This window comes from Leucopleurus acutus (assembly GCF_964270905.1).
Source record: "Leucopleurus acutus genome assembly, chromosome: 2".
NCBI classification, from domain to species: Eukaryota; Metazoa; Chordata; class Mammalia; order Artiodactyla; family Delphinidae; genus Leucopleurus; species Leucopleurus acutus.
In genome coordinates, this window is record NC_139143.1 from 115,049,317 (window position 1) to 115,076,256 (window position 26,940).

Genomic DNA, 26,940 nt, shown 5'->3' on the forward strand with positions numbered 1-26,940 from the left:
ATCAACTCTCAACCCCCAAATTTGCATCCACCCTCAAATTATAAACAGTCCTCCCCCCAACCCCCAACCCCCAAATCTGGATGCACCCTAGTAAAAGAAAGGAAAAGAAAAGTAAAGAAGAACTGTAACAAAATAATAGTGAATATGTCTGGGCTATAAAATCATGGATTTTATACACACACGCAATTTTCTTGCTAAGGAAAAAAAATCACCGCGGTTAAAAAAAAACAACACTTTTTTAAAAAGGAAAGAGAAAGGAAATGAACAAATGAAACATTTTTCAAGTGAAGAAAAATTCATAAAGAAACCTCTTCTCTCACAAAGACGCCCCTGAGAGACAGTCTGTTGAACTCTCTCATCCTACCATTATTTGGGCCACGTTCACCATGGGGTCAAGGACACCTACGCCACCTGTGGAGAAGGGACAAAGTTGGGTTTACCCAGCCAGGTGTGGAGGAATCCCTGTCTCCCTGTCTTTCCCCGACTTCATTCGGGTTCCTGCTTCCATTAAAGAAAGAAAAAGAAAAAAAGCCGTGTCCTTATGTCCTTTCGATTTCGATTTTGTTTCTCATAAACCCAACCCATAACAGAAAGGCTTTTTATAATCGGCTGGCTTTTCAGCTTCTAAATGAGTCGGTTTCCAGAGGAGCCAGACGCAGGAGGAACCCTAGGGGCAAGCCGGAGCAGCTAACTTGACCCCGGACGCAACCGCGGCACGTAAGTTTGCTGCTAAACTTTACCTTCCAAGCACATTTCCATTAAATAACAACAATAAATCCCCCAGCGCAGGTTCCACACTGCAGGAGGGGAGGCCGCGGAGACCAGCGCCGCGCGGAGGGTGTGCGCCCCGGCGGGCGCGTTGCTTGGGCAGCTCAGCGTCTCCTTTTGGATCCGGGGCGGCTGCCAGGCGTGTCGCCGGGGTGCGCAGCTCCTCCTCGAGCATCTACGCAGGGCTGCAGCAAAAAGCCCTGCATGGGAGAGGGAGGAGTGCATGCTATATCGTCTGAGGAAAGGGGGCTGAGGTACTTTTCAGAATTGAAGGCCCAAACCCCCGGCCCCTTGCAGGGGCTCTGGGTGCGGTCCCTTCCTCTAGCCCCTCCTCCCCTCCTCGGACACATCCTGACTGCGCCTTGCTGGGCACTGGAGAAACAGGGAAAAGATGGTCCTTGACGTAGAGACAATTTAAATCCTAAACTGACCCTGCATTATTTTTGTCTTAACATTTGATTTTCCGAATACTACAGAACTGTATTATACGGAATAATTCAATCTCACTCTCACTAAAAAAAAACGATTAGTAACTGTTAAGGTCTAATCATGTTTGTTTATCATACATTGTTTTTCATGTGTGGCCCAAACATTAATCGCATCAGAATAATTTCTGGACTTGCTGAAAATACAGGGATTGGGGTATGTTAACTATCACTTTAGATAATTCTCCTGAACAGTAACCTTTGGAAACTGTTGATTGCCTCTGCCATCTAGTAGCACTGTTCTTTTCCACTTGTTTAGTTTTGAAGTTAAAAGCTTCTGGTTTTGGTACCTCAGTATACTTTGAATTAAAAAAGAATCTTTGTAGACTCATTGACTTACACAAAGCTTTATCAATATTCAATCTCAGAAATAAGCTCTACAATTTCTCTTGCTTATAGCTATTCAGCTTAAAAATAAAAGTTATTTTACCAGCAAAAGTGAGTTTATTCGGGAATAGCAGAGGAATTGCAACTTGGGACAAGCAAACTATAGAAAAAGCCACAGGCAAGTCCAACAAAGAAGAACATTATTTTATAGAGAAAAGGAAGGGGCTGGGAAGGTTGGTTTGTAAAGAAAAGTCAGAGTTCAGGGTGATGACAGATTCTCATTGACTGAGTTGCCGGGTAGTCAATTCTTGTAGGAGATGCAATGTTCACCTTTTCCTATAGGGCACTGTCCCTGATGACTCCTTCCTGTGGAAGATTTTTCCCCTGGGGTCTGTAATTGACAATTCTTCCTGTAACTGACCTCCAGGCAGTAGTTCTGCATGACACCTCCCCCTTCTGGCCTGCTGACTCCATGTGAGTGAGGTTTCCTTGTGATGGGCATGGGTGGGGCACGGCCCAAGCTTGTGGGATCTTAGTTCCCTGACCAGGGATGGAACCAGCACCCTCCACAGTGAGAGCTCGGAGTCTCAACCACTGGACCGCCAGGGAATTCCCCAAGTTTCCCTTTATTAATTAACACATAACACAGTTGTAAAAGGTCATGTTTTACTCCCCCATCTCTGCTCCCAATCCACTATAGAAAAAGAAAAGAAATTGTACAGAGGAAGGCTGTTAAATAAATTCATGTTTTTTCTAATAAAAAGATTTTAGATACAGTACCTTATATTTCTCGGCAATTTGCAGCTTACAGAATTCATTGACACTTTATAACGCAATGTCTAATTGCTGATTATTGAAATAGTACATGAATCCAGGAAAATTCTTTTTTCATAATTGACAGCCTATCTGTTACCAGCTATACAGTAATGAATCAGGCAAGAATTGTTGCTTTACTTATAAACTGATAAGAAAATGCAGGCTGTGGAGGTAACTTCCTTTTTCAAGATCTCAACAGACAATAAGTGACTTAAACCCTCCGGTTTGAACCCTGGCAGCCGGACTTCAGAACCTGTACTTGGACATCCCAGGGCAGCTCTGAGTTCCTCCAGCCTGTCTCTCCCTCCATCCGTGTTATCACTTCTCAGCTGTTATCACTGGTCCTCCCCTACCTGCTCATCTTCCTCATGGGCTGTGTCCTCCCACTTGCTTGCAACCAGGGAGGGAAGTGTCACTGTTTCAGGCCAAAGTTAATCCTCCACTTTCATTCAGAAATTACCCTCTCTGTCTTCAGAGACACTTAATTTTAAAACAATACTTATATAGAACTTACTATGTACCAGCATAATTTTAAGAGCATTGTAAGCATTATGAGATATTTAACCCTCCTAATGACACTAATGACACACTGAATTTTACTTTTAGGGTTACCATTTTACAGAAGAGAAACCTGAGGCACAGAGAAATTAATCTTTCCATTCGTCACACAGCTAGTAAAGTATGGGAACATGTGGATGTTGCTTAGTATTGTCTGAGAAAATAAAGGGACAGTTAAAACTCTCTGACTGCTGTCTGTCTCTTGAGATCACGAAACACCCAATCATTGTGATGAAATCATTTAAAGTAGAGCCTGGCCCAGATGTGAGACTGGAAAATATGTAGGCAGACCTTAAAACACCCTGGTTGCTTGCCTCTCTTCCCTGTCAGCTTAAATAATAAGAAATGTCCTGTAATTTCAGTTAATAAATTCATTCTTGCATGCACAACTTTGTTAGGTACCTTTAAGGTCTGTCCTGTTGTGTCTGAGGGAGAGCTGCATTCTTTGTGTCTCCTTTCCCTCACAGTAACTCCTCTTCCAGCCTGTTCCCACCGATTCAGTGCATCTATCCTCATCAAAGTCACCAATCACATTCATTTTTCCTTTGTTGGCAAGTTTTTCCCTGATTCAACTCTATGTGAATTCAACCCCCAACACTCTAAACACCATTCCCTCTCATTTCCTTCTGATCATTTACCATCCTCTAATATACATACATGTATTTTGCTTTTCCACTTTCTATATTATCTGTCTTCGCCACTAGATTAGATCTCCATGAAGCAGGGATTTGGACCCATTTTGTTCACTGTTTGATACTGAGCCCCTAAGACAATCTCCAGCACATGGTAGGTTCTCAATAAATGTTTGTGCAATTAATGAGTGACCAAATCATTCTGGAACTCCAGAAATCGTCTCTGGTCACTCCTCATCTCCTTCATGTTCCATTCTGCCTCTGCGTACCCCCAAAATGTTAGTGTTCTCGTGGCTCCATCACCAATGCTTTGTTCTCTCATTCTATTCACTGTATGCATCACATGGATAAGGTTGCTTTAGGGTTCATGTAAGGATCGATAAGATGATGTACATAATGTATCTGTACAGACCTGGGCACACTAGGCTAAATACTTACGTTTTAGAAGCATACAAAACATAGAAAATTGATATATAAGTTCCAAACGCAGAAGCCTGATGTGCATCGTGAGAGATAACTTGTGGATCTTGTGTTTTACTGAGTCGTTCCTCTGGGTTACAGCTTCCCATGGCATCTGGATCCACCATAATGGACCCCATCCGTCTGGTGGAAAACCAGAACAATCAGCTGACAGTAAATCCAAAAGCACTGAAGATTCTTGACCAGATTTCTCAGCCTGTGGTGGTGGTGGCCATTGCAGGGCTGTATCGGACGGGAAAATCCTTCCTGATGAACCGCCTGGCAGGGCAGAACCACGGTGAGTGTCGTTTAGTGTTGTTCAGGACCATTTGCTTGGAAGCAGTGATAACACAGGCTGTGGACCATCCTCCTCTAGTGTCATGTTAAGAAAGAGCCTAACCCCTCCCACTGAAGAAAACTTCAAATTCTCACCACCAAATTTATAACTTCAAACCCATCTCCCCACAATGTTCACTCTTCTGTCCAGTAATCAAGTGTTCCCAACCCCATGGAAACAGCCACCTCATTCGTCCTGATCCATTGCCATCTGCTCAGGGGCTCATCTTCAACAGTTATTCCCTTCCTTTCTCCTTCCTCACTTTGGCTTTAAACCAGAGTCATTCCAAGCAGCACACAAATATTGTTCAACATGTCTTATTTTTAAAAAGGGATGGAAGGAAGAACAGACAATAAAATCCCTATATCCCATATCTCATGCATTCTTTTTGGCTTAATTTCACAGCAAAACTTTGATAAACTATACCCCTTCTCTTTGTCTAACTAGTCTTTTGTAATACGTGAACTCTAAAACATATGGAAGAGTGCATAAAAATATATATACATATAATAAAGTTGATAAATATGAAGTGATCATCTGTTCAATCACCGCCCAGATCAAAAAATAAAACATCACCAACACCCAAAAGCACAAATCACACCCTCTCACACCCTCCCTAGAGCTCACCAATGTTTTGATTTTCATGGTGCATTCTTTCGCTCTTCCTATTTAAACATGGTTTTACAATCTATGTAAACATTTCTTAAAAATACCTTAATCTTTATATAGGGAATTTCATTCTGATATTCATTGGGATCTTGCTTCATATTCTCAATAAGAAGTTTATGAGGTTCATCTAGCTTGTCCTATGTGTCTGCAATTATTTTCACTCGTTTGTACTTTGCAACTGACAGAGGATACCACAGTTTATTCATCCATTTGTTGCTGATGAACAACAAATGGTGTTCTCATGATTATTCTTCCATCTATATCCTGGTGCACGTGTACACGAACTTCCTTATGTTATACCCAGAAGTGGAATTGCTGAATCAAGAAGTATTTATGTCTTCAGCCTTTCTAGATAATATCAAACCTTTTAAGCTTTTTAAACCTTTTAAGCTTTATCAAACATTTAAAGCCGTTTATGCTTTATGTCAGTTTATATGCTTATTAGCAGTAATTTAGAATTATCCACATCCTTACAAAATTTTGGTAAAAACACTTTTTAACTTTTGCTGATCTGGTGTCTGTGTAGTTGCATGTTATTTGCCTCACTACAGATAAGCTTAAGCACCTTATCACATATTTGCTATTTGCATTTCCTATTTCAAAAGGGTTTTTTTTTCCTACCAAGTTGCCTGACTTGTTTCTTGTTGATTTTTAGGTCAATCCGCCTATGTCCTGTTGGGCAGTTCTAAGAAGACCACACACCATTTCTTTCTTAATGCCTTCCTCTGTGGCCCAGCAGCTCAGCACAATTAGTGGGTAGAACCTCAGTCCACTAAACTCTAAGGATCCTTGGGAATATCTCATTGTCTCTCTCCCTCAAACTATCTCTGTCTCTGTATCTCTCTCTCCCCCATCTCTCTTTTTTCTTTCTTTCTCCCTCTCTCTTTTTTGCTTTGCAATCTCTTATTGGCTTCAAACAAAACATTTTATGTTTGTCTTTCTTTGAGAGGAACTTGATCACCAATCAGGGAGGACACTTTTCCTTGACAGCCTAAATTAATAAATGGGTCATTTTTGGAGGGATTAAAGATTGGAGAACTCTAAGAAAAAGATACATACAAGGGGTTTCAACAACATTCTTGTTTTTCTACTTGAGATTACATCAGGTAACAAGGAGGTGATTTCCCTTACTGAGGAAATACCTAACCTAGTTTTGTTTTAAAACACCTGAATTGTGACTCACCACCCCAGTCATATTACAGGAAGAACAAAAACAAGCAAACAAAGTTAGCACCCAAAGTCGGCTAGCAGAACCAAGTCACTACTCTTTCTCCTTGTGATGACTTCTTGCCTGTTCTTCACCCCACATAACTTGCACTGATGAGCTCCAGTTACACCTTGTCTTTTCTACCTGGGGAAGTTCAGATTTTTCTGTATTAATCAGCAAGCAGTCAAATACCATCACGATGTAGAAGAGTGCAGATCATCTCAGGTCTTACACCCTCTCTGAGCAGAACGCACAGGATGTGGCAATCGAGGGGCCTGAGCCATGCTGAACAATGCTCCCCTAGGTATTTCATCATATCCATTTCCATTCTCAGTTGAAGAGAGCATTGGCACATGGCATATGGTCAAAATCTTGGACTGTTGGACGAGATCCATTACCTGCAGCTTCCAAGGCATATACCTCATATCCTCTTCCCCTGTGGGCTTAAGCCTTTGGAAAGAAAAGCAAGCAGTTCTCACAGGTCTTTTCTGCTTTCCCTTCTATTATATCACCACGTGAGTCAGTGAACAAAGAATTCATCCTTTTTTGAAGAGGAGAACAGAAAGGAGGAAAATACAAGGAGGAAGTGGAGGAAAAGAAACTAAAAAAACTGATCTATCAGTCCACGTCCTGAAAGGACACAGATAATCCATTTAAAGGATAACTGAAGATGTTTAACGGAGGGACAATTACAAGGGCACCAGCAGGCCAGAGGGAACCAATGAAGGTACAGAGTAGCCAGAGAGTGGCAGGAACAATGGCCAGGTAGCCTTTATAACTCCTGTAGTGTGAAGAGGCAATGTGTAGATTCCAGAATGTGGCAGAGACCAGAGTTACCGGCTGGAGCTAAATGAAAGGACATGTGACCAAAGTAGAGGAACAGAGACACTGGGACACTGTGGCTCACCAGGGTGGAAGCCAGGGGAACAGGAGGCTGACTTCTGATCTCCTGCTGGTACCTCTCACTGGCAAAAGTCCATCAGACAGTGGGGGAGAAGGGAGCTCTTCAGTGGCAGATAAATATAGAAAGGTTAATAGAGCTAACATTATTTCTGGAATGTGACACAGTTGGAGCCATTAATATTAGGAGGTGAATAGGGGACACAAAGTGCTTCTTGAGAAGGTTCTGAATGTGTACAGAGGTTGGATTTTCTGTCCTTGTTGAAATGGAAGCACCTTCCTCTGAGACAGGCACTCACCTTCCGACAAGTTTACCCAAAGTAACCGCTGGGCAGCCTGGACTATCTGCTCTTACTGTGTACTGCTTTCTCTTCTTTCTTTGCAGGTTTCCGTCTGGGCTCCACAGTGAGGTCTGAAACTAAGGGCATCTGGATGTGGTGCGTGCCCCACCCCTCCAAGGAGAGCCACACCCTGGTCCTTCTGGACACCGAGGGCCTGGGTGATGTGGAAAAGGTAAGGCGGGGAGTCCAGTAAGCTCTTGATACTCCACTGACGCCTCAATTTCCCACCTCAATTCAACTTTTATAACATGTTCCTATAAACTGCAAATCCAATTAAGAATAATGAGGCTAAAATCTCTTACCTTGAATTTATTCTTTAATAAGATCAATACTTTCGTTATTGGGGATAGATCGCCTTATTTTTAACAGTGGGGTGAAAGATACAAGTTAACAAATATTTATTGGGCATCTGAATTCCAGGGCTTTTCTATCACAGTGAGTGAGGTATGGGCCCAGAGCTGAGTTGGGAACATAAGAAATATGCAGTCTTATCAGTACAGGGAGCTATGGACAAAAAAAGTGAGACCTTACCCCAGCTGTTCAGGTGCAGAAAGACATCCTGGTAGAAGCTATAATCCATGGAGTCCACTGGCTCTACAGGTTAAGGTATATGGGGTTAGAGGTAGGAATCATGAAAATATGTTTTCAGTGAATAAACTATTTTTAAAATCTCCAGAAAAGCTTCCACTATACCAGGAACATTTTATTCTGAGTTTCGGGGCTCTGAAGATGAATCCTTCAATGAATTCTATAAAAACATGAGCTAGACCCACCATAAAAATGTAAATGGGATAATAGTAGGTATTTTGTCTTCACAGTGTTACTTGCAATCAGTCTTTTCTCCTTATTTATATTAATCTGCGTCTAAATTAAAGTAGTAGCAGTGAATCTTTGGCTTTCATCACTGCAGGCAAGGGTTGGGGCATGCATCAAGAAATTGTGAATTTTAAAATCCAGATTTGAAATATTCGATAATCACCTCAGTGTCAGCCCAAGATGGTCTACTGATTCCTACTAGATTTTAGTTTGTATAATCTTCTTCTTGTTATCTAACTGCATTTGTCAGGGAACTAAAGCACACCAGATTGCAAACTGACAGAGCGGAACTGCGTGCTGTCCTTACTACATGTATTTTGGTAGTATATATCATCTGTTCCAAAGTCACTCATGACTTGTCCTGAATCACATTTTCAGCCTCATCACCTATTACCACATGGGTAACCACTACTTCAGTCAAATAAAGTAACTTTATAATACCTCTATATGACCACACTTTCTGGCAATTGTGATCGGCTTCAGTGGGTCCTTCTACCTGCACGATCCCTATAGCTCCACAAATCCGCATTCTGTCAAATCTTCAAAGCCCAGCTATTTTCGTCTTAATACCATCGTATCACTGTCAGACATATTCACTTCTTGCTCTGAATGCACAGAGTACTTTTTCTGTTTTTTGGGAATTGCCCCTTTGTCTTTTACATTATAATACTTGGTTCCATGCCTGGTGGTTTATCATCTTGAATGTATTTAAATGTTCCCAGGTATATCTGCCCCTCCATCTCTCTAGGGCAGGGACTCTCATATGAAACTCTATATCCACACAAGCAGATGCAGTATCTGCTGTTTTCTAAATGCACAAAGAATAGATGATGAATTTAATTGAATAGCACTAGTCCCTATTATAGCCCATGATCAAGAAAACAAGTGCAAAGGAATCATGGCCCACTTATTACTGCATAACTTCTGTGTTCCAGGCACTGTATTAAACAGTTGACACATTTCACGTCGCTCCCTTCTGTTAACAGCTAATGAAACTGAGGCCCTGAGAGGTGTCAGTGTCAACACCAGAAAGATTTGCATTTAGCACTGTCTTGAAAATGTATGTTATTTGCCTTACTATTGAGTTACAAGACAGCTGTTATAGTAAATGAACAACTGAATGAGAGAATGAGGAGGGGTGTCCTCAGTCCCCTGATGCAATGTACTTTCTAGGGTGACTCCAAGAATGACTCGTGGATCTTTGCCCTGGCCGTGCTTCTGAGCAGCGTCTTTGTCTACAACAGCATGAACACCATCAACCACCAGGCCCTGGAGCAGCTGCAGTATCCTTCCAGGAACTGAACCACCATGTTTCATTGAGTTTATGGGAATAGCAACTGACACTGTTTCTTCTTTCCCATGACTCCTTTCTCATGGCTGATGAGAAGGGAAAATGGAGCAAAAGGGAATGTTGATAAAACTTGTTTGGGGTTGAGATCTGGAAATTGTGTTGGAGGGCACTTCTCATTCCTTAGCTAAGATCCCAGCTACGTGACTGAACTAACAGAGCTAATCAGGACAACAGCCTCTGCCAGCTCTGATGAAGTACAGAACTCAGCCGAGTTTGTGAGTTTCTTTCCAGACTTTGTTTGGGCTGTACGGGATTTCATGCTGGAGCTGGAGTTAGATGGATACCCCATCACTGAAGATGAGTACTTGGAGAACGCCTTGAAGTTGATTCCAGGTATCAGAGTAGGGCCAGGGTGGGGGAAGGTTCAGTAGGAGATGGGATCAACAGAGCTCTGACATTCAGCACTCGATGTCAATCTTGATTTGGGGTTGGATTGAGGCCATGCTAATGGTGCTTGGTGAATGACTGGTGGGTGTGGCTTCAGTCGTTATTGTTACTGGGAAAACCCCAGTGACCAGAGCTTAAGCTCACAGAGGAAATTTATAATCCAATATTAGACCAAATGATTTTAGAAAAATGGACACCATGGGAAAAAAAGGCTCACATACTTATATTACATATTAAGTCTAAGTGCTTCTCCTTTCCTATTTGAGAAATATAACCCATCAAATTGGAAACACAGAATCACAAGATAAACAAAAGAACTAATTTTTGAAATACCTTTAACACGGTGTATCTTACCAGCATACGTAGCTACATCCTTCATATTGATAGATAGGCTATTTATACAATAAAGAGTTCAGGAAAAAAAGCATTGCCATGTCCTTCCAGTAAGACTGTCAGACCCATAATATGTTCTTCCTCATAGTATCACACTCTTCATCCTAGAACCTAACACCGTATATGTCATGTTAATATAATAAATTAGTTACTCAGATTATTTTAGCAGAGAGGATAATGGGTGATACCTAGAAGCAACATTCATTTTTAAATTGAATCATTTATTCATTGTTTCAAGAAAGATTTGTTGAACTACTGATATATGCCCAGAATCCCTTTGTATGATAGTCACGTCCAATGTAAAATGACGCAGAGGTTGGATGAGGTCTCCTAGTTTCATTTAAGCTAACCTTACCGTGAGATGGTGTATGCTAAAGTAATCTCCAAACATATTTATAGTATGTGTATGTTTTTACTCTGATATATAAATCTTCTCTTTACTGTCCTGAGTATCATTTGTCTTCCACGGGTTATTTTATCAGCAATATCATAAATATCTTTATGTCTACCATTACATTACTGACATTACATTACATTACATGCCATTTCTGACATGGGGACTATAATGTCAGAAAAATATTTCTGACAATTTCTTGGATTAGTCTATCATTCAAGAAACATCTAATAAATAGTTGATACACTGCACGCCATGGAAGGGTAAGGAAAATAATCAGTAGTTTCTTCACTTGGAATGGATTCCTCCCCTTCCTCCTCAGAAGTACTTCCTTCACTCTTAGCTCTGTACAAAAATAAAGTGGGAGGCGGGGGATTTTCCATGTCCTGAATAGATTAGCATAAGGTTGATTTGCGTGATTCAATAATAGGAGATACACAGGCACAGTAGTTACAGTGATACAAAGATCCACAGAAATGAAAGTCCTCAGCCCCCTCACCTGAAAGCTGTTCCTTCAGTGATTGCTCTCTTTCCACTCCTGCAGGCAGGAGTCCCCAAATCCAAAATTCCAACATGCCCAGAGAATGTATCAGGAAGTTTTTTCCAAAAAGAAAGTGCTTTGTCTTTGACCGGCCTACAAGTGACAAAACATTATTACTCCATATTGAGGAAGTGCCAGATAACCAACTGGATGAGAATTTCCAGGAGCAATCAAACCGTTTCTGCTCATATATCTTTACCCATGCAAAGCCCAAGACCCTAAGAGAAAGAATCACTGTCACAGGAGGAGGTGAGTCTCCTTTGCTACAGCATGTCTCTCTGTGGTTCAGTGTGTGTGATGAAGTTGTGATTGCACTCTGGGTTTGTCAGCAATTGTGATTTCTTCTCTGTGTAACTTGGAAAGATGTATGTTCATGCAACACATGTAAATGCATGTTTCTTCATTAAAAGAAGCCTGTGTAAGGCTACCAAATCTCATGAAAGTATTACACTAATGATGTAAAAGTTAAAGATTGAAATCTTCATGGTGATGAGGTGTCTGACGGGATAAGTGTTTCGAGTGAGGATATGCAAGATATTTTGTGAATTTACATGAATCGGAAAATGAATAGTAGTCCATGAATCCATGTAAGCTCATTGAGGGTCTGAGAAACAAATGTAAATACAATCTTATGTACAGGGCTGGCTTCACGGACATGAACCTGGACAGTCACAGTGTAATGTGCTGAGATGGGCCCTGCTTGGTTTAATGTTTGTGTCACTGCCCTGAAATTCTTGATGACATTTTCATCAAGGCATTTTCATTTACAAATAATGCCCACAAGTAATGTAATTTACTTACAGGTTTATTGTATAAAAATGGGAAAAGTGTTCTGGGAGACCCTTGAGCATATCGGTTGAAATCATCTGGCTAATATTGTAATGGGATGAATTTGAGAACCATAAAAGGTAGAGTGAATAGGAGACACAGTGATGTTATTATAATGAAGTGGGTTCATAGAACAAAAAGGAGGAGGCTACAAGAATGAAGAAAATGAGAAGAATAGATAGAAGAAAAGAAAACTTCAAATTCAATAAAATTTTAGTGATTTTTAGAATGCTAATCTCTAAAGCTATTAAAACAGGTGAGAATTCTCTCTTCATTTCATAAATATCATGTCTCAATCAGGGTTGGGGACTCTGGTGGTGGCCTACATAGATGCCATCAACAGTGGAGGAGTTCCTTGTTTGGAGAACGCAGTGATAACTCTGGCTGAGCGTGAGAACTCAGTGGCCGTGCAGAAGGCAGCCGACCACTACAGTGAGCAGATGGCCCAGCGACTGAGGCTCCCCACGGACACGCTCCAGGAGCTTCTGGAGGTGCACACAGCCTGTGAGACGGAAGCCATTGCAATCTTCATGGAATGCTCCTTCAAGGATGACAAGCAGACATTCCAGAAGAAGCTGGTGGTAATGCGCTCTGGAATATATCCCTCCTGATTCCTTTCTTCTGGAATGATACCTAGACTCCCCCTTTTGACACCATGGTTCATGTGCTTCTCATCATATAAGGAGTTTAGATTCTAGTGAGTGATAGGGCTCTACAGGCTACAGTCCATCTCTTTTCTAAAAGTTGGGCTTTTAGTTTCTGTTGTGGCAAAACAAATTACACTGTGCTTAGCAGCTTGAAACAACACACATCTATTAGCTTATAGTTCTTCAGGTCAGATACCAGCCCAGGGTCTATGGGTATTCTGCTCCCTGTACCATAGCTGAAAACAAGGTTCAAGTGGGCTTGGTACTCACATGGACGCTCTGGGGAACCCCCCTCCATCTGCAACCCAGCAGTGGTGCACGGTTTCCTTCTTTTGTTTCTAATCTCTCCGACTACCTCCTCTGCCACCAACTGGAAAAAACATCTTTTAAGGGGCTTGTGATTAGGTAAGGCCCACCTAGGTAATCTCCATTTCTTAAAGTCAACCTGTTCCATGTAATATAGTCTAAACACAGAATAATTGTTCATCATCTTCACAAGTCTAGGAACTATGCGGAGTGTGGACACCAGCAGAGAGAACTCTTGGAGATCATAATTCTGCTTACCATTGGCACCTTCACTGAAAGTTTGACTTTCAGTCTCCCTTGACCATCCTTTAATTTACAAAGATCTCTTAGTACATACAGAGTAAAACCAGCTCAATTGTAATTTAGAAGTACAAGCAAAAAAATTTCTGTTCCTATAATTTCACACACTCAAATCCTCAATGAAACAAGAATTCAAAAAGAGTTCAAAACTCTGTTCAGTATATACTTAATTCATTAGTAGGAAGTTGATTTGCTAGGTACATATTTTTATCCATAGCACCCAAGTTTGAAGAGGAAACCCTACTTCCATTCATAATTGTACTTTCATTGTTCATTGTTGATGGATGGATCACTATTAGTGCTACTACTGTCAAAGTAGTAGTTTGCCTCTGCCAACTGCATCATTGCACACATGTTGAGACTGAGCCCAGGGGATTTAAGGGACTTCATACAAATCACACAAAGAGTTTGTCAGAACTGGAACTAAAACTAGACTCCTGACTCCACATCTATTATTCTGTGTCTCATGTACCTGATGCTGTCAGACTACTTCTTCCTAGAGGATCACAGTTGGACCTTCCCTCTAACAGCTTCTTTCTCTTGGATTTCCCCATATTTCCCTGACAGGACATCATGGAGAAAAAGAAGGACGTTTTCATGATCCAAAATGAAGAGGCCTCTGTCAAACATTGTCAGGCTGAGCTTAAGAAGCTTTCAGAATCCTTGATGACAAGTATTTCAGGAGGAACTTTCTTTGTCCCTGGAGGACACAATCTCTACTTAGAAGCAAGGAGCAAGTTTGAACAGGACTATAAACTGGTTCCCAGGAAAGGAGTTAAGGTGAGGGGTAATGGGAGTGGGAAAGAACAGAAGATTGGAGTCAGAGGGTCTTTTTGGTTCATTTGGTTGCCAGGTCCTGCTTTGTGCAGAGGCTGCTGGTCACAAGGAGGCTGACTGTGGAACCCCGGGGGGCTCTGGGTCTAGTGCTGCATTTCTGGTGAGCAGAGTAAGTGTCCAGGAGACCCCAGGACTGTTGCCTGCACACTGGTGGGTGAGGCCAGGTCCTAGGGCTAGTGCCAGCTTTCTGGAGGACAGAGCCAGATCCTGGAGTCCGGTTGCAGGGCCCAGGAGTCCAAGAGCATGTGTTGGATCACAGTTGGGTACAGCCAGTTGGGCTGCTGGATCTGGGGTGTCTTGAAGCTTCTGTTGGCCTCATGTTGGTCCAGGCCTGAGCCCAGCTGGTCCCAAGGCAGGATATAGCCTGCTAGTGGGTGGGCTGGCCCTGCAGACTGAAACTGAGGTTTTATTGTAACTGGTATCTTCCTCCTGGTGTGTAGAGCTGGGTCCCAGGGTCTCTGGCTAAAGGGCCCTGGGGGTTTCAGGTCTAGTGCCTGTGGCCTGGTGAGTGGGACCAGGTCCCTGGCCCTCTGGTGGGCAAGGCCATGTCCAGAGGCGACGGTGGGCTCAGGAGGTCTGCTGGTGGGTGCGGCTCTGTCCATGCCCAGTTAGTTGCTTAGCCTGAAGCATCCCAGCACTGGCGCCTGCAGACCACTGGACCAGGGCAGGGCTGGGTCTTGGGGCTAATAAGCTAGGGGAAATATTCCAAAATGGCGAATGCCAGCACCAATGTCCATGTGGTAGAAGGAGCTCCCAAAAATGGCTGCTGCCAGTGTCTATGTCTCTGGGGTGAGCGGCAGTTGCCTTCTGCCTCTCTAGGGGACTCTCCAGGGTCAGCAGGTAGGTCTGACGCAGGCTCCTATCACATTACTGCTTCTTCTCTGGGTCCCGGAGCATGTGAGATTTAGAGTGCACCCTCTGAGGGTTAAGACTTTATTTCCCACAGCCCTCTGGGACGCCTGAAAGTTAGCCCCATTGGGTTTCAGAGCCAAAGGCTCTGGAGGGTTGTCTTCCTGGTGCTGGATCCCTGGCTGCGGCGCCCAGCGTGGAGCTCGGACCTCTCACTTCTCTGGGAGAACCTCTGAGGTTGTAATCATTCTCTTGATTGTGAATAACCCACCTGGGGGTATGGAATTTGACTATATTGAGACTCCACCTCTCCTACCCATCTCACTGTGGTTCCTTCTTTATATCTTCAGTTGTAGGAGATCTTTTCTGATAGGTTCTGTCTTTTTCACCAATGGTTGTTCTGCAAATAGTTGTGACTTCAGTGTGCCTGTGAGAGGAGGAGAGCTCAGGATCTTTCTGCTCTACCATATTGCCAAGATAATCAATTTAGTTCCCCCCCAAAAATGAATTAGGTACTGCTGTCATCCCCACTATAAAACTGAGAAATATGAGGTATGGAAAATTTACTAAGTTGCCTAAGATCACACAGTCATCAAGTGGTAGGGCTGATAGGGCAAATGTAAGGTCTTGGCAGTCATTCAAAACTCAGAATAAAGCTTAGGAAAGCTTCCTGGAAGAGGCAATGGAAGCTACAAGTTGAAGTATCCATAAATGAAATCATAATAAAGAAAGAGTAGATGAGCATTAGTCGGAAGCAAAACAATGTGCAGATATAGGAGCTGCACACAATGGAGGGTGGGTGTTTGTAGAATTGCACATAATTCTGGCATCTGTAACCATTTTGGGATCCTACAAAGGATGGAGAAGTTAAAGGGTCCAATCTGTAGGTTTACTGAACAATAATTTCCTCAGCAAGACACTACATCTTTTGCTGCCTGACAAGTCTTTGCTCCTTGTTGTGTCCTCAGGCAAATGAAGTCCTCCAGAGCTTCCTGCAGTCCCAGGCAGGAGTAGGGGAAGCCATCCTGCAGGCAGACAAAGCCCTCACTGATTGGGACAAGGCCTTGGCAGGTACAGGGGAGGGCTGAGCTCACAAAGGGAAAGGTGGCTCTTGTGCTTCCCTTTGGCAGGTGTGAAAACAAACACTTCCTCACACGGCAGCTTCCTCTCCTTCTGTGGAACCTCTCTGCTACATCTGGAAATAACCAGGGGAGTTTGGGTTGCATGTACATCCAATCAGTGCCTTTGCATCACATGCTAAAGCATGTTTTCTGATGTGGTAGTAGGAATATTCAAATTCCTTCCCACCATTTTAAAGTCATTTTATCTCTGAGCTGAGGAGGTGACAGCTCAGCATAACTGTTATATTCTTCTCTCTTTAAAACTCTTGTGAAACAGTTGAGTGTGCCAAGAAGCATGCAGCTGAGAGGGAACAGCAGCTGCTAAGAGAGAAACAGAATGAAGAGGAGCAAAAAATGGCGGCACAAGAGAGAAGCTTCAAGGAAAACATGATCCAACTGGAAGAGAAGTTGGCTAGGGAAAAAGAATACCTTCTAGGAGAGCTGGAAACAATGCTGAACCACAAGCTGAAGGTAAGTCTGGATGGGCCTGGGCAGGGCCTGATGGACAAAATGCTAGCCTCTCAGGAATAAAAGAACAGAAATTTGACCTTAAGTCAGATCCCAGAGGGAAATCCAAAGACATATGATTCTCTGTAACATCAAAGAGATGTGGGTCGCACTGAAGACTTACCTCTGTAAGACTCAGCACCTTCTGTAGTGTTAGGGTTTGGAGCATACAAATAACATGGCCCAGGCTCCTGGACTGCTGTTTGTGGTGATTATAGGCTCGCATTTGCCCCCAAGTGAATAGCACCTCAGTCCTAGAGTCCTTAGAAATTTTGGTACAACCATCAGAGACCTGGAATAGTTCCATCTGCTCTTGAAAGTATCAGATTGTGCCTGGTATGAAACACTGGATTCTGAAAGCTCTAAAATTTGCTGCATTCATTTCCAGGTCTGCCTGATTCATTTTAAATACCTAGAGTAAATGCATTCTTTGCCTCAACCTGGAGTTTGATAGACAGTGTCCTAAAGACAGTCAGCAGTGCCATTTTTGTGACATATGTGTGGTCATCCTACCTCAATGAAACTGACAAATATTTAGAATTCACCTACATTCCCTCCCAAAGTGCATTATTAGGGCTGGAACACAGTCCTGGGGTAGTTTTCAGGTCTGACCTAGGCCTATCTTTTCTGTGCCCAGGGAGATGGTGTTGAGGGAACTTGGGAAGCTCTAAACCCTGGATGCTCTCACTACCCAGGTCCAAACATTTGCAAATATTAGACAAATGTCAAAAAGCATCTAAGGTATTATAGAAATAGACACACGTACTTATCTGCTGTAGTTGTTTGATACAAAATCTTGATTTGGGCTATTTTCAAAAGGGACTCTCCTTTTTACAGATGCAAGAAGAACTACTTACAGAAGGATTTAAAAAGCAAGCTGAAGAGTTAAATAAAGAGATAGAACAACTAAAGGAAGCCATTGAAATAACTAAAAATAATAAGTCCATAAATATTTCAGAGGTCCTTGATGTGGCTAGCATGGCATTAGTTGCAGTACTACCTGGGAATTATAAATTATTTGGTATGGGAACGAAATTTCTCAGTGAGGCTATGAAAAGGGCTGAGAATCCCCATTAAGTATATCTTGAAAGGCTTCTTATGTTTTAATAGTGTAACACTGTAGCTCATTTTTTAAATATGTTTTCATGACAGTTTTGTTGAAGAGGAGTTTAAAAATAAAAACTGATTACCAAAGAATTACTAAAGTGATTACCAAGGCCTGAAATGCAAAAAGAACAAACAATTTTGAGAATTAGTTAAGTTAAAGAAATGGAAAACAAGTTGGAGGATAATGATTAATTATAGAAAAGTGTTAAGAAGAGCTAAAAAACAAATGGTAAGAGGAAGAACAGTCGTAATCTATGATACAGTCATGGAGATCAATTCATTAAGTTATAAGGAGCCCTTATAAATCAGTGAGGAAAGAGCAACAAACACAATATTTTAAATGTGCGAAAATATACCAAGAGAATAAATGTGTTCAACTTTACTGATTATAAATGATGTACAAGGTAAAATTAGGAGGTACCTGTGTCACCTCTCAGATGGGCCAGGAAGTACAGTTTGGACAGGGCACCAGCTAGCAAGAGTTCCAGGAAGTTGGCGGTCTCTGATATTTGCTAGGGAGAGTGCAAACTGATGCAAATATATACCAAAAATTTAAATGCAAATACTGCTGATACAGAAGTCCACATTTAGGAATTTATCTTACAGATTTATTTACCCAAGTTAAAAATGGCTTATGTAGTAGTATATTTGTTGAAGGATTGTTGTAATTCCAGAAGATTGGAAACAACTTTCAAGTCTCTCTGTCACATACTGGTGAAGTAAATCCTGAGACACACTTACAAAGGAATACTCTACAGTCACTGAAATGGAAAGGGAAACTCTTATTTGTGCTAACATGAGAAAATCTCAAGATGCAGAAAGTGTGTATAGTTGTATTACCAATTTAAAAAAATAATGAGGGGGCTTCCCTGGTGGCGCAGTGGTTGAGAGTCTGCCTGCTGATGCAGGGGACATGGGTTCGTGCCCCAGTCCGGGAAGATCCCACATGCCGCGGAGCGGCTGGGCCCGTGAGCCATGGCCGCTGAGCCTGCACATCCGGAGCCTGTGCTCCGCAACGGGAGAAGCCACAACAGTGAGAAGCCCGCGTACCAAAAAATAAAAATAAATAAATAATAATAATAATAATGAGTATATGCATATATTATCATCTATCTTTGGAAAATACAAAAGAAATTGGTATCCATGAACATAACCAGGGCTCGAACCAGTGTCCCCTGCATTGGCAGGTGGATTCTTAAGCACTGTGCCACCAGGGAAGTCCCAGGATGAAAGTATTAAACACTACTAGAAATAACATGCCAGCTCAACAGGAAAAATCTACTTATTACAGCCAGAAACAAAAAGTATAAGATGTGCATCCTAATTTTCTTGTCATTTGGGGCTCTTGGTAAGGCCTGGAAATTCTAGTCCCTAATTTATTTACAGACGTCCCCTGGGATGTTGGCTAAAATGTTCCCTAAATACTCAGGTTTATAAAGATGGTGATTTCAAAGGAAAATTTCTCTTCAAGTTCAATTCAGCATTTTAGGAATTCTTCTCAGCTGTCTAATGCTTGACGCTTGTACTTAGAATAAACTGCTTATAATTCCACGATTGGACAAATTCTCTTGATTCAGGGATATTGCACACAGGACACAGACTTCACTAGACACCCTGGCTTCCTCCCCCTGTGCCCCTTATTTGCTAACATCTGTTATTCCTTACGGTCTCTGATTTCCTGAGACTGGGTGTGGTGTCCCTCCTCTGTGCTGCCATTGTACCATGTTTCCCTCTGACCACAGGACTTTTTATATAGTTGTGAAACTGAAATGACCTATTTACATTTTGTCTCCCCTACCGAGTCATGATCTCATCTACTTGATGATCCTCACTGTATATTTAGCTCCCACCACAAAGTCCACCACATAAGCCCCAGGTGTTCAAACAATGCACGTGAATAAATACATGAACTTCCACCCATCAGGGCCCCAAATTGCCATTTCCTTCCTCTATTAACTGCTGCCTAGGGTTCTCAAGATGAAGTACACAGTTTTAGGAACTAGTACTAAGAGGAATCGGGAAGAAAGCACATGCATGCCTGTCTGAACCTGCTGCTCTTCTCCTTGAGAGAGGGACACTCCATGTGCTCTGAGTTACATAAACTTTTCTCCCAGGAAACTTAGCCAGCAATGAAGCCAGCACCTTTGGCTCACAGAACAATGATATTGTTTAAAAGAGTAAAGAGAGAGCCAGTAATTGGCAAAGCTCTCATTGTCACCATAATTGTCACCTGTTCAAGGAGCTTCCGTTGAAAGAAAGCTAAGCTTTCGGTACGAGGATCAATTTCTCACTGAACATGACACCCACAGGCTGACAGACTGTGGAATCTATAGGACGGCTCTGCTTTCTTAAGGGTTGTGAGTTATGCTCAGTTGCCATTTCTCTGGAATAAGTCCTGCAGCTGGTCCAGTCCCCAAAGGCCCTCTGGTGTCACCTTTGAGGTGGAGGAATGCCCTGAATACCGAATGTCTGGATGGTCTGGAAAAGGGGGTGAGGGGGCAGTAATGAGTTCTGCTTCCCCATCAAATCTCCCCAACACACATGACAAGCAATGTAAATAAGAAACATGCACACAAGTCGGTGCCATGAAGTGATCATGGTTTAGAGAAAGGAAGGGATCAGGAGTGAGGGAAAGGACAATTATAGCAGAGTGAAAGGAATCTTCGCTACTTTGATGTTCAGTCATAAGTGGGCATCTTTTGGAATAAAGTTATATACTTCTCAAGAGAAGGCTTCAGGTGAAAGGCATCTTCCATACTTGATAATTAATAAATAATTGTTAAATTACTGAAGGAATCAAAGATCTATACAAGAACTTGTTCAACAATTTTGTAGGAAGGCAGCATCACAACCATGCTTTCACACAGTATTTTGGAGCAGGAAGAAGTGAGCTACTCTGGACATTTCTACTTTCCTTTCCCCTTCTCCTCAAATTTGTGCATAGCCTGTGTCACAAGTGCTCTCTCACCTGTTAGCTGGGTATTTTACAGTCCTCACAGAATGGATTTATTAAGGAGATTTATTAAGGAGATTCTTCAGTGTTACAGATGGGTTACAGGAACTCATTAGAAATGCAAAAAAAATAGAAGAGACTTCTCTTCAAGATTACAGGAAGTAGCTTCTTAAGGAAGCAAGACTGACAAGACAGTGTCAGGGGGTCTCCTTTGGTCTCTTCAGGCTTAGGTTAAATTCTGCTCATTGTGTACATTGAGTGTAACACAGGCAAGAACATTTAAACAACCAGCGTGCAGCCTGGGGAAGTCCTTCTGTATGAAGCAAAGGCACAGTCCATGGTGGATGCCACGAGCAGCTGTGGCAGGTCCTCTGAGCTTGAAGTTCTGTCAGGGTTTGGGTCCTCTCTGGAGTGCGGAGAAGCAGGGCAACAGGAGCGAACCCAGGAACATGCACACTTGGCAGGAGCCACTGCCCCTGCCCTACCTTATGTCCTGTTCATACAAGGGGGTTGAGACCTGTTCAATTCTCTATTTTAAGCCACACTGACTTCATTATTATTATTGACTGTTATGCCAGCTAGCAAACTCTTTTTGTTAATTCAGAAAAGAAGAAATCCTGTACAAAAATCACCTTATCTTAAGACGTTTTATTCTAGATTTGGTAAATTCACATTCTATAAACCACCCTATGGGTATAAATTAGAGTCAGCATGTAAAACTACGCAGCACACCTGTATTCCTGAACTATTTTAATGTTAATTACCACATGGAAAAAAGTAATTATTTCCAGTTCCAAGCTGCTATTGTCTTGAATCTTTGTCTCCTACTTGGTCACTAGAATAAAACACCTTTATTGTACCCTCCAACTTCATCAATTGCCTCTGGTTTCCCTGATTTCTGTCCAAATCAAGAGGACTAGTAAAATCTCTCATTGTGGTCACATTTCCTATGTAACCTACCTGATTAAGATAATTCATCTGTGTACATTGAACACTATGTGTGACCAACTTTGTACAGTGTCATTGCTTCATAAATACTCATCTAATAAATGAATGAAAGATGGATTTCAATACCAAACACCTAGCAGAAATTTTTTCTTGAAACAAAAGATTTTTGTTTTTCAAAAGATAAGTAATTTACCGCTGTGTATGTGTTCTATGACTATAAAACAATTCAAAATCATTTTAAAACTTCACTAGTCACAGAAAGAATAAAAATAGTAAACTAAAATCCCAACCATGAGCTAGAAATGCTGTTACTACTGAACCATATAATGATCAAGGATTTTTTATTAGTTTATAATTTTTTTCATAAATAGAACAATTTTGTACCTATTATGAATGGAATTATTCACAACCAACATGCCTAAATTTATCTATAGACAATAACTTTGGTCATATGGAAAGGTATGTGCACTGTAGGCAGGAAATTCATTCTTGTGTATTATTGGTGAATTAAAAGTCTTAACAAAAAAATCCTCTCCATAACAATATAAATAGAAGGAAATTTGTTGTATTATTGAATAAGCAGTACCTAGTACAAGCATATAGGTAGATTGAAATGACTAGAAAGAATAAAATAATGTTACTTATATATGCAAGCATATATGAATCCTTTTACATTGCACAATTTTTAGCCAGTATATAACATGTTTTCTCAGAATCAATTGTATCCTGTTTTCCCATAAGTAGACTGGACAGCACAGTTTGCTGTTATATGATGAACTTTTTGTACCTACCTTCATAGAGTTCAATCTATGCTAACTTGGGAACTGAGGTATCCATTGTTTGGTTAATTGCCCTCACCTAAAAGAATAATCTAACTTCTCTTATCTCTCTGAGAAGAAATGGTTACAGCCAGGATTGAGCCTAGGTTAAGCTCCCAAGGTGTCAGGGAGCCTGGAGCTCTAACTTTCTAGGTGTTCACACTTCAAAAAGGATGGAGCCCAAACACTTGGAGACTTCTCTGGGTTGTTAAGCTGCCAATGGTTTTAATTAGTTCCCGGGAAGTTTTACTGACATTCAAAATTTTAGAGAAAGTAGATTGGTCCAGCAACTATGGAAAACAGTAGGGAGTTTCCTCCAAAAACTGAAACTAGAACTACCATGTGACCCAGCTATTCCAATTCTGGGTATTTACCCAAAGAACACGAAAACACTAGTTCAAAATGATATATGCACCCCTATGATCTTTGCAGCATTATTTGCAATAGCCAAGATATGGAAACAACCTAAGTGCCTGTCAACGGATGAGTGGCTAAAGAAGATGAATAGTTTATACATAAAATAAGTGCTACTCGGGCCTTCCCTGGTGGCGCGGTGGTTGAGAGTCCGCCTGCCGATGCAGGGGACGCGGGTTCGTGCCCCGGTCTGGGAGGATCCCACATGCCGCGGAGCGGCTGGGCCCGTGAGCCATGGCCGCTGGGCCTGTGCGTCCGGAGCCTGTGCTCCGCAGCGGGAGAGGCCACAGCAGTGAGAGGCCTGCGGACGCCCCCCCCCAAAAAAAAAAAAAAAAGTGCTACTCAGCCATAAAAAAGAATGAAATTCTGCCATATGCAATAACAAGGATGGACCTTGAAGGTATTATGCTAAGTGAAATATCGATAGCTCAAACAGAGAAAGACAAATACCATACTATTTCACTCATATGTGGAATCTAAAAAAAGCAAATGAGCAAATAAAATAAAACAAAACATACATACAGCAGACAATCTGTGGTTACCAGAGGGAAAGGGAGTCGGGGTAAACAAAACTGGTGAGGGGGTCAACTGTAGGATGATGGATGGCAACTAAACTTGTGGTGGTGATCACTTTGTTGTGTATACAAATGTCAAATTATAATGCTGTACACATGAAAGTTATATTAAAAGAAGTGGGGAAAGGACTCTTGCCCAATTGTGTCCGAAGAAACACTCTAAAAAGGAAATGGGTAAATTGCCCTTTTTTCAGGTTACAAACATAAAGAATTCACCATTATTTACCTTTATGTCATACACAGTTCACAAAAAGTTTTAATTGTCCCTAGAATAAATTTTTGTTTCCCTGACATAAAAAGCAGATTTTCTTGTTCAGGAGAATAAGCAGCTAATTTCTTAGCATTAGTCTTATTTCAAGTAGTCCTGCCCTATTTTCATTTTCAATCTCACCTTTTTTTTTTTTTTTGCGGTACGCGGGCCTCTCACTGTTGTGGCCTCTCCCGTTGCGGAGCACAGGCTCTGGACGCGCGGGCTCAGCGGCCATGGCTCACGGGCCTAGCCGCTCTGCGGCATGTGGCATCTTCCTGGACCGGGGCACGAACCGGTGTTCCCTGCATCGGCAGGCGAACTCTCAACCACTGCGCCACCAGGGAAGCCCCAATCTCACCTTTTTAAACCATGAATCAGGTTTCAAATTTTGTTCTGAAATTGACACCAGAACTTTACATTCTTGAAGAAAGGTGGGGATGAACTTTAGACCTTAACATTCACAAAATGTTAATCAGACAAAAGAAAGGAAAGGCAAGGAGAGAGACAGGCAGAATTCATGCATTCTTGCCCAATTTTTCTCAGATTAGAGTTGAATAGAGTCTTAAATTCTATCAAAACAATGCCTTGTCATTTGAGAATTTGACACTATTTTCTTGAAAGCTTTGGCAAGAAATTAACGTTAGATCAGGTTGATATTGTCCAGTGACTAAAGAGAGTCTAATTTCTTGACCTGACTGTGACATAGAAGCAGCAGCAGTTCAGGGCATGTTTTAATTGTTCTATGTTTTTGAGAAAAAGTATTGATAATTGGAGGCCTCAACTGGCCTTTCTATTAGTGTAAGTTTTCTCCCAAAAGATCTTTAAATTTTTAAATTAATACATAACAAGGGAACTCAAAAATGCTCAGTTCAAAAGTGTACCACAGGTGAAATATCACAAAATGAACACATGCCAGTAATTATTACCCAGTTCAAAAATAAGAACACTCCCAAACGCAGTTTTCTTATACCCCTTTAAAACATTAACTCCTCACTTTAGCTTGTAGATAGTTACTACCTGACTTTAATATCAGAGATCAGATTTTCTTGTTTGTGAACTTTACATAAATGGAATCAAACAACAGGCATTCTACTGTGTCTGGTTCCTTTCACTCGACATTACCACTGGGAGATTCATTCATGTTGTTGGATATAACTGTAATTTTGTAATTTTCATACTGTAAGTCTTTTATAGAGATTATAAGGAGTTATAAGTTATACTGTGCAAATATACTACAACGTACTTCTCTAGTTACTGTTGGTTAACAATTTGGCTATTTTCACCGTTGAAGTATTATAAATATTGATGATATGATCATTATATGCATCTCTTTGGTGTACATGTGCATCCATTTCTGATAGCAATATATTTAAGAGTGAAATGGCCAAGTCCTTGGGTGCTTATGTTAAACTTTAGTATTAATATATAATGCCAGACAGTTTTCCTAACTGGTGGACTCTACTGTCTGTTGCTGCATAATAAACACCCAAAACCTACTGGATTAAAGCAACAATTATTTTATTTCTCGCAATGTTGTGAGTTGGGTGGGTAGTTCTTTACCTGGTCTCATTCACATGGCTGGTGGGACCAGTTCTTACCACCTGGTATCATTCATGTGGCTGCATTCCACTAGTCAATCAGTAGGAGGTGGAGGACCCTGCATTGCCTCTTCCACGTGTCTGTGGCCTCAGTGAGATGGCCTGAAGACTGAGACCTCTCTCTTCACATGGACTTTCATCATCAAGTCATCTAGTCCACATTTTCTGAGTCAGCCATTGATTGATTCCCATTTTATCATGGTATGCTTCATGCTATGAAGTTGAACAGACCATCACCTTGTCCAACAAATTTTGTAGGCCTGTTGTAAGAGGAAATGGGTCCTGATCATAGGGAAAAAATGGCTCTTTTACCGCTTTCCTCTGAAGAGTTGGGAAACTAAATAGGGGACGGGATTGGCATCCTTTTAGAAATAAGCCCTCAGTGTGAGCAGGTCAGAAATAATCAACTCTACACTGGAAGCAAATCATTCTTCATTATAGGGTAAGACTGAAAACCAAGGTGTTATGTTTTGTGTTTATTTGTATCTCAAAGAGCTGACAAATACTGGATCATGATCACCTCAAGTTATCAAGATTGAGACATTGAAATTAAAAACACACAAAAAAGACTACTAACAGAAGTCTTTCACTGCTTTTAACTCTACAAAAGTATCAGAATTATCGAATCACCTAGCCCTGGTTAAAGACGCCATGCCTACAATTGTGTAAATAAATACGCCATGTAGACTAGAATTCAGAGAAAAAATAAGCCATGATTCATCAGAGAATGTTTCATGATGGTAGCTTCATTACCTGAATGAATTTAAAGCAATATGCAATATTGCTAATACATATGGAAGTGATAAAGAATAAATTTAAAAAACGCAGAGAGATCAAAATCTGAAAACATGATTGAGTAAAAAATCAACAGAGTAAGAGTCACACTGAGGTATCAGGCCTGGGTGAACAACGTGCATGCAGAAACAGAGCAAAGATTAAGGACCAATGAGTGGGAAGACAAGATGGGCCTTGGCAGCTCCAGGGGGCATCCTGTACAGTAAGAGGAGGAAGCCACTGGGGTGTCTGAATCCCTCCATCTGACCCAGACCCTGCCCAGGGACAGACTTAAGAGAATCCAGGACCAAGGCTTGGTTAGGACAGTGTATGTGTTTCGAAGTACAGAGATATATTTGACACATTTCTCCAGATGAAGACTACCGATTATTGACACTATATACCTGACCTGAAAAAGCTCAGTTTTGTCCATTCCAAAGATCTAAATGTGAAGAAGTAGAACTTCCAAAGCAAACTTTGTGATGAAGTTAGAAGATGTGAGATACCAAGGAAAAAAATTCATTTCCTGGAGAATGAGATGCAAAAAAAAAAAAAAAAAGGATGGGAATACAATGTAGCACATCCTTCTGGAGAGGACTTTGTCCATATCTAGCAAAACCATATGCTCTTACCTTTTGACCCTGCCATCCCACTTCCAGTAATCTATCCTGGAGAAAGGGCTGCAACAATATGAAAATAAATATACACAAGATTTGTAGGTTTGTTC

The 26,940-nt window shown here is 41.5% G+C and overlaps 1 protein-coding gene across 1 annotated transcript; it reads left to right on the plus strand.

The window, feature by feature from the left end:
- The first annotated feature begins 643 nt into the window (after positions 1–643).
- Positions 644–25,155, plus strand: LOC309958635 (guanylate-binding protein 3-like). Its single transcript, XM_082834707.1, has 11 exons — positions 644–717; positions 4,148–4,343; positions 7,544–7,671; positions 9,489–9,598; positions 9,803–9,999; positions 11,385–11,630; positions 12,510–12,790; positions 14,030–14,242; positions 16,117–16,219; positions 16,547–16,740; positions 17,614–25,155. The coding sequence occupies exons 2-11, from the start codon at positions 4,154–4,156 to the stop codon at positions 17,851–17,853; spliced, it is 1,902 nt and encodes a 633-aa protein (XP_082690833.1). The 5' UTR covers positions 644–717; positions 4,148–4,153; the 3' UTR covers positions 17,854–25,155.
- Positions 25,156–26,940: the final 1,785 nt, after the last annotated feature.

Excerpts from the sequence above, each read along its gene's own strand:
- LOC309958635 (XM_082834707.1), top strand. The coding sequence starts at position 4,154 with ATGGCATCTGGATCCACCATAATGGACCCCATCCGTCTGGTGGAAAAC. Across the intron at positions 4,344-7,543 it reads CCTGGCAGGGCAGAACCACG|GTTTCCGTCTGGGCTCCACA; the intron begins GTGAGTGTCGTT and ends CTTTCTTTGCAG. Across the intron at positions 14,243-16,116 it reads TTCCCAGGAAAGGAGTTAAG|GCAAATGAAGTCCTCCAGAG; the intron begins GTGAGGGGTAAT and ends TTGTGTCCTCAG.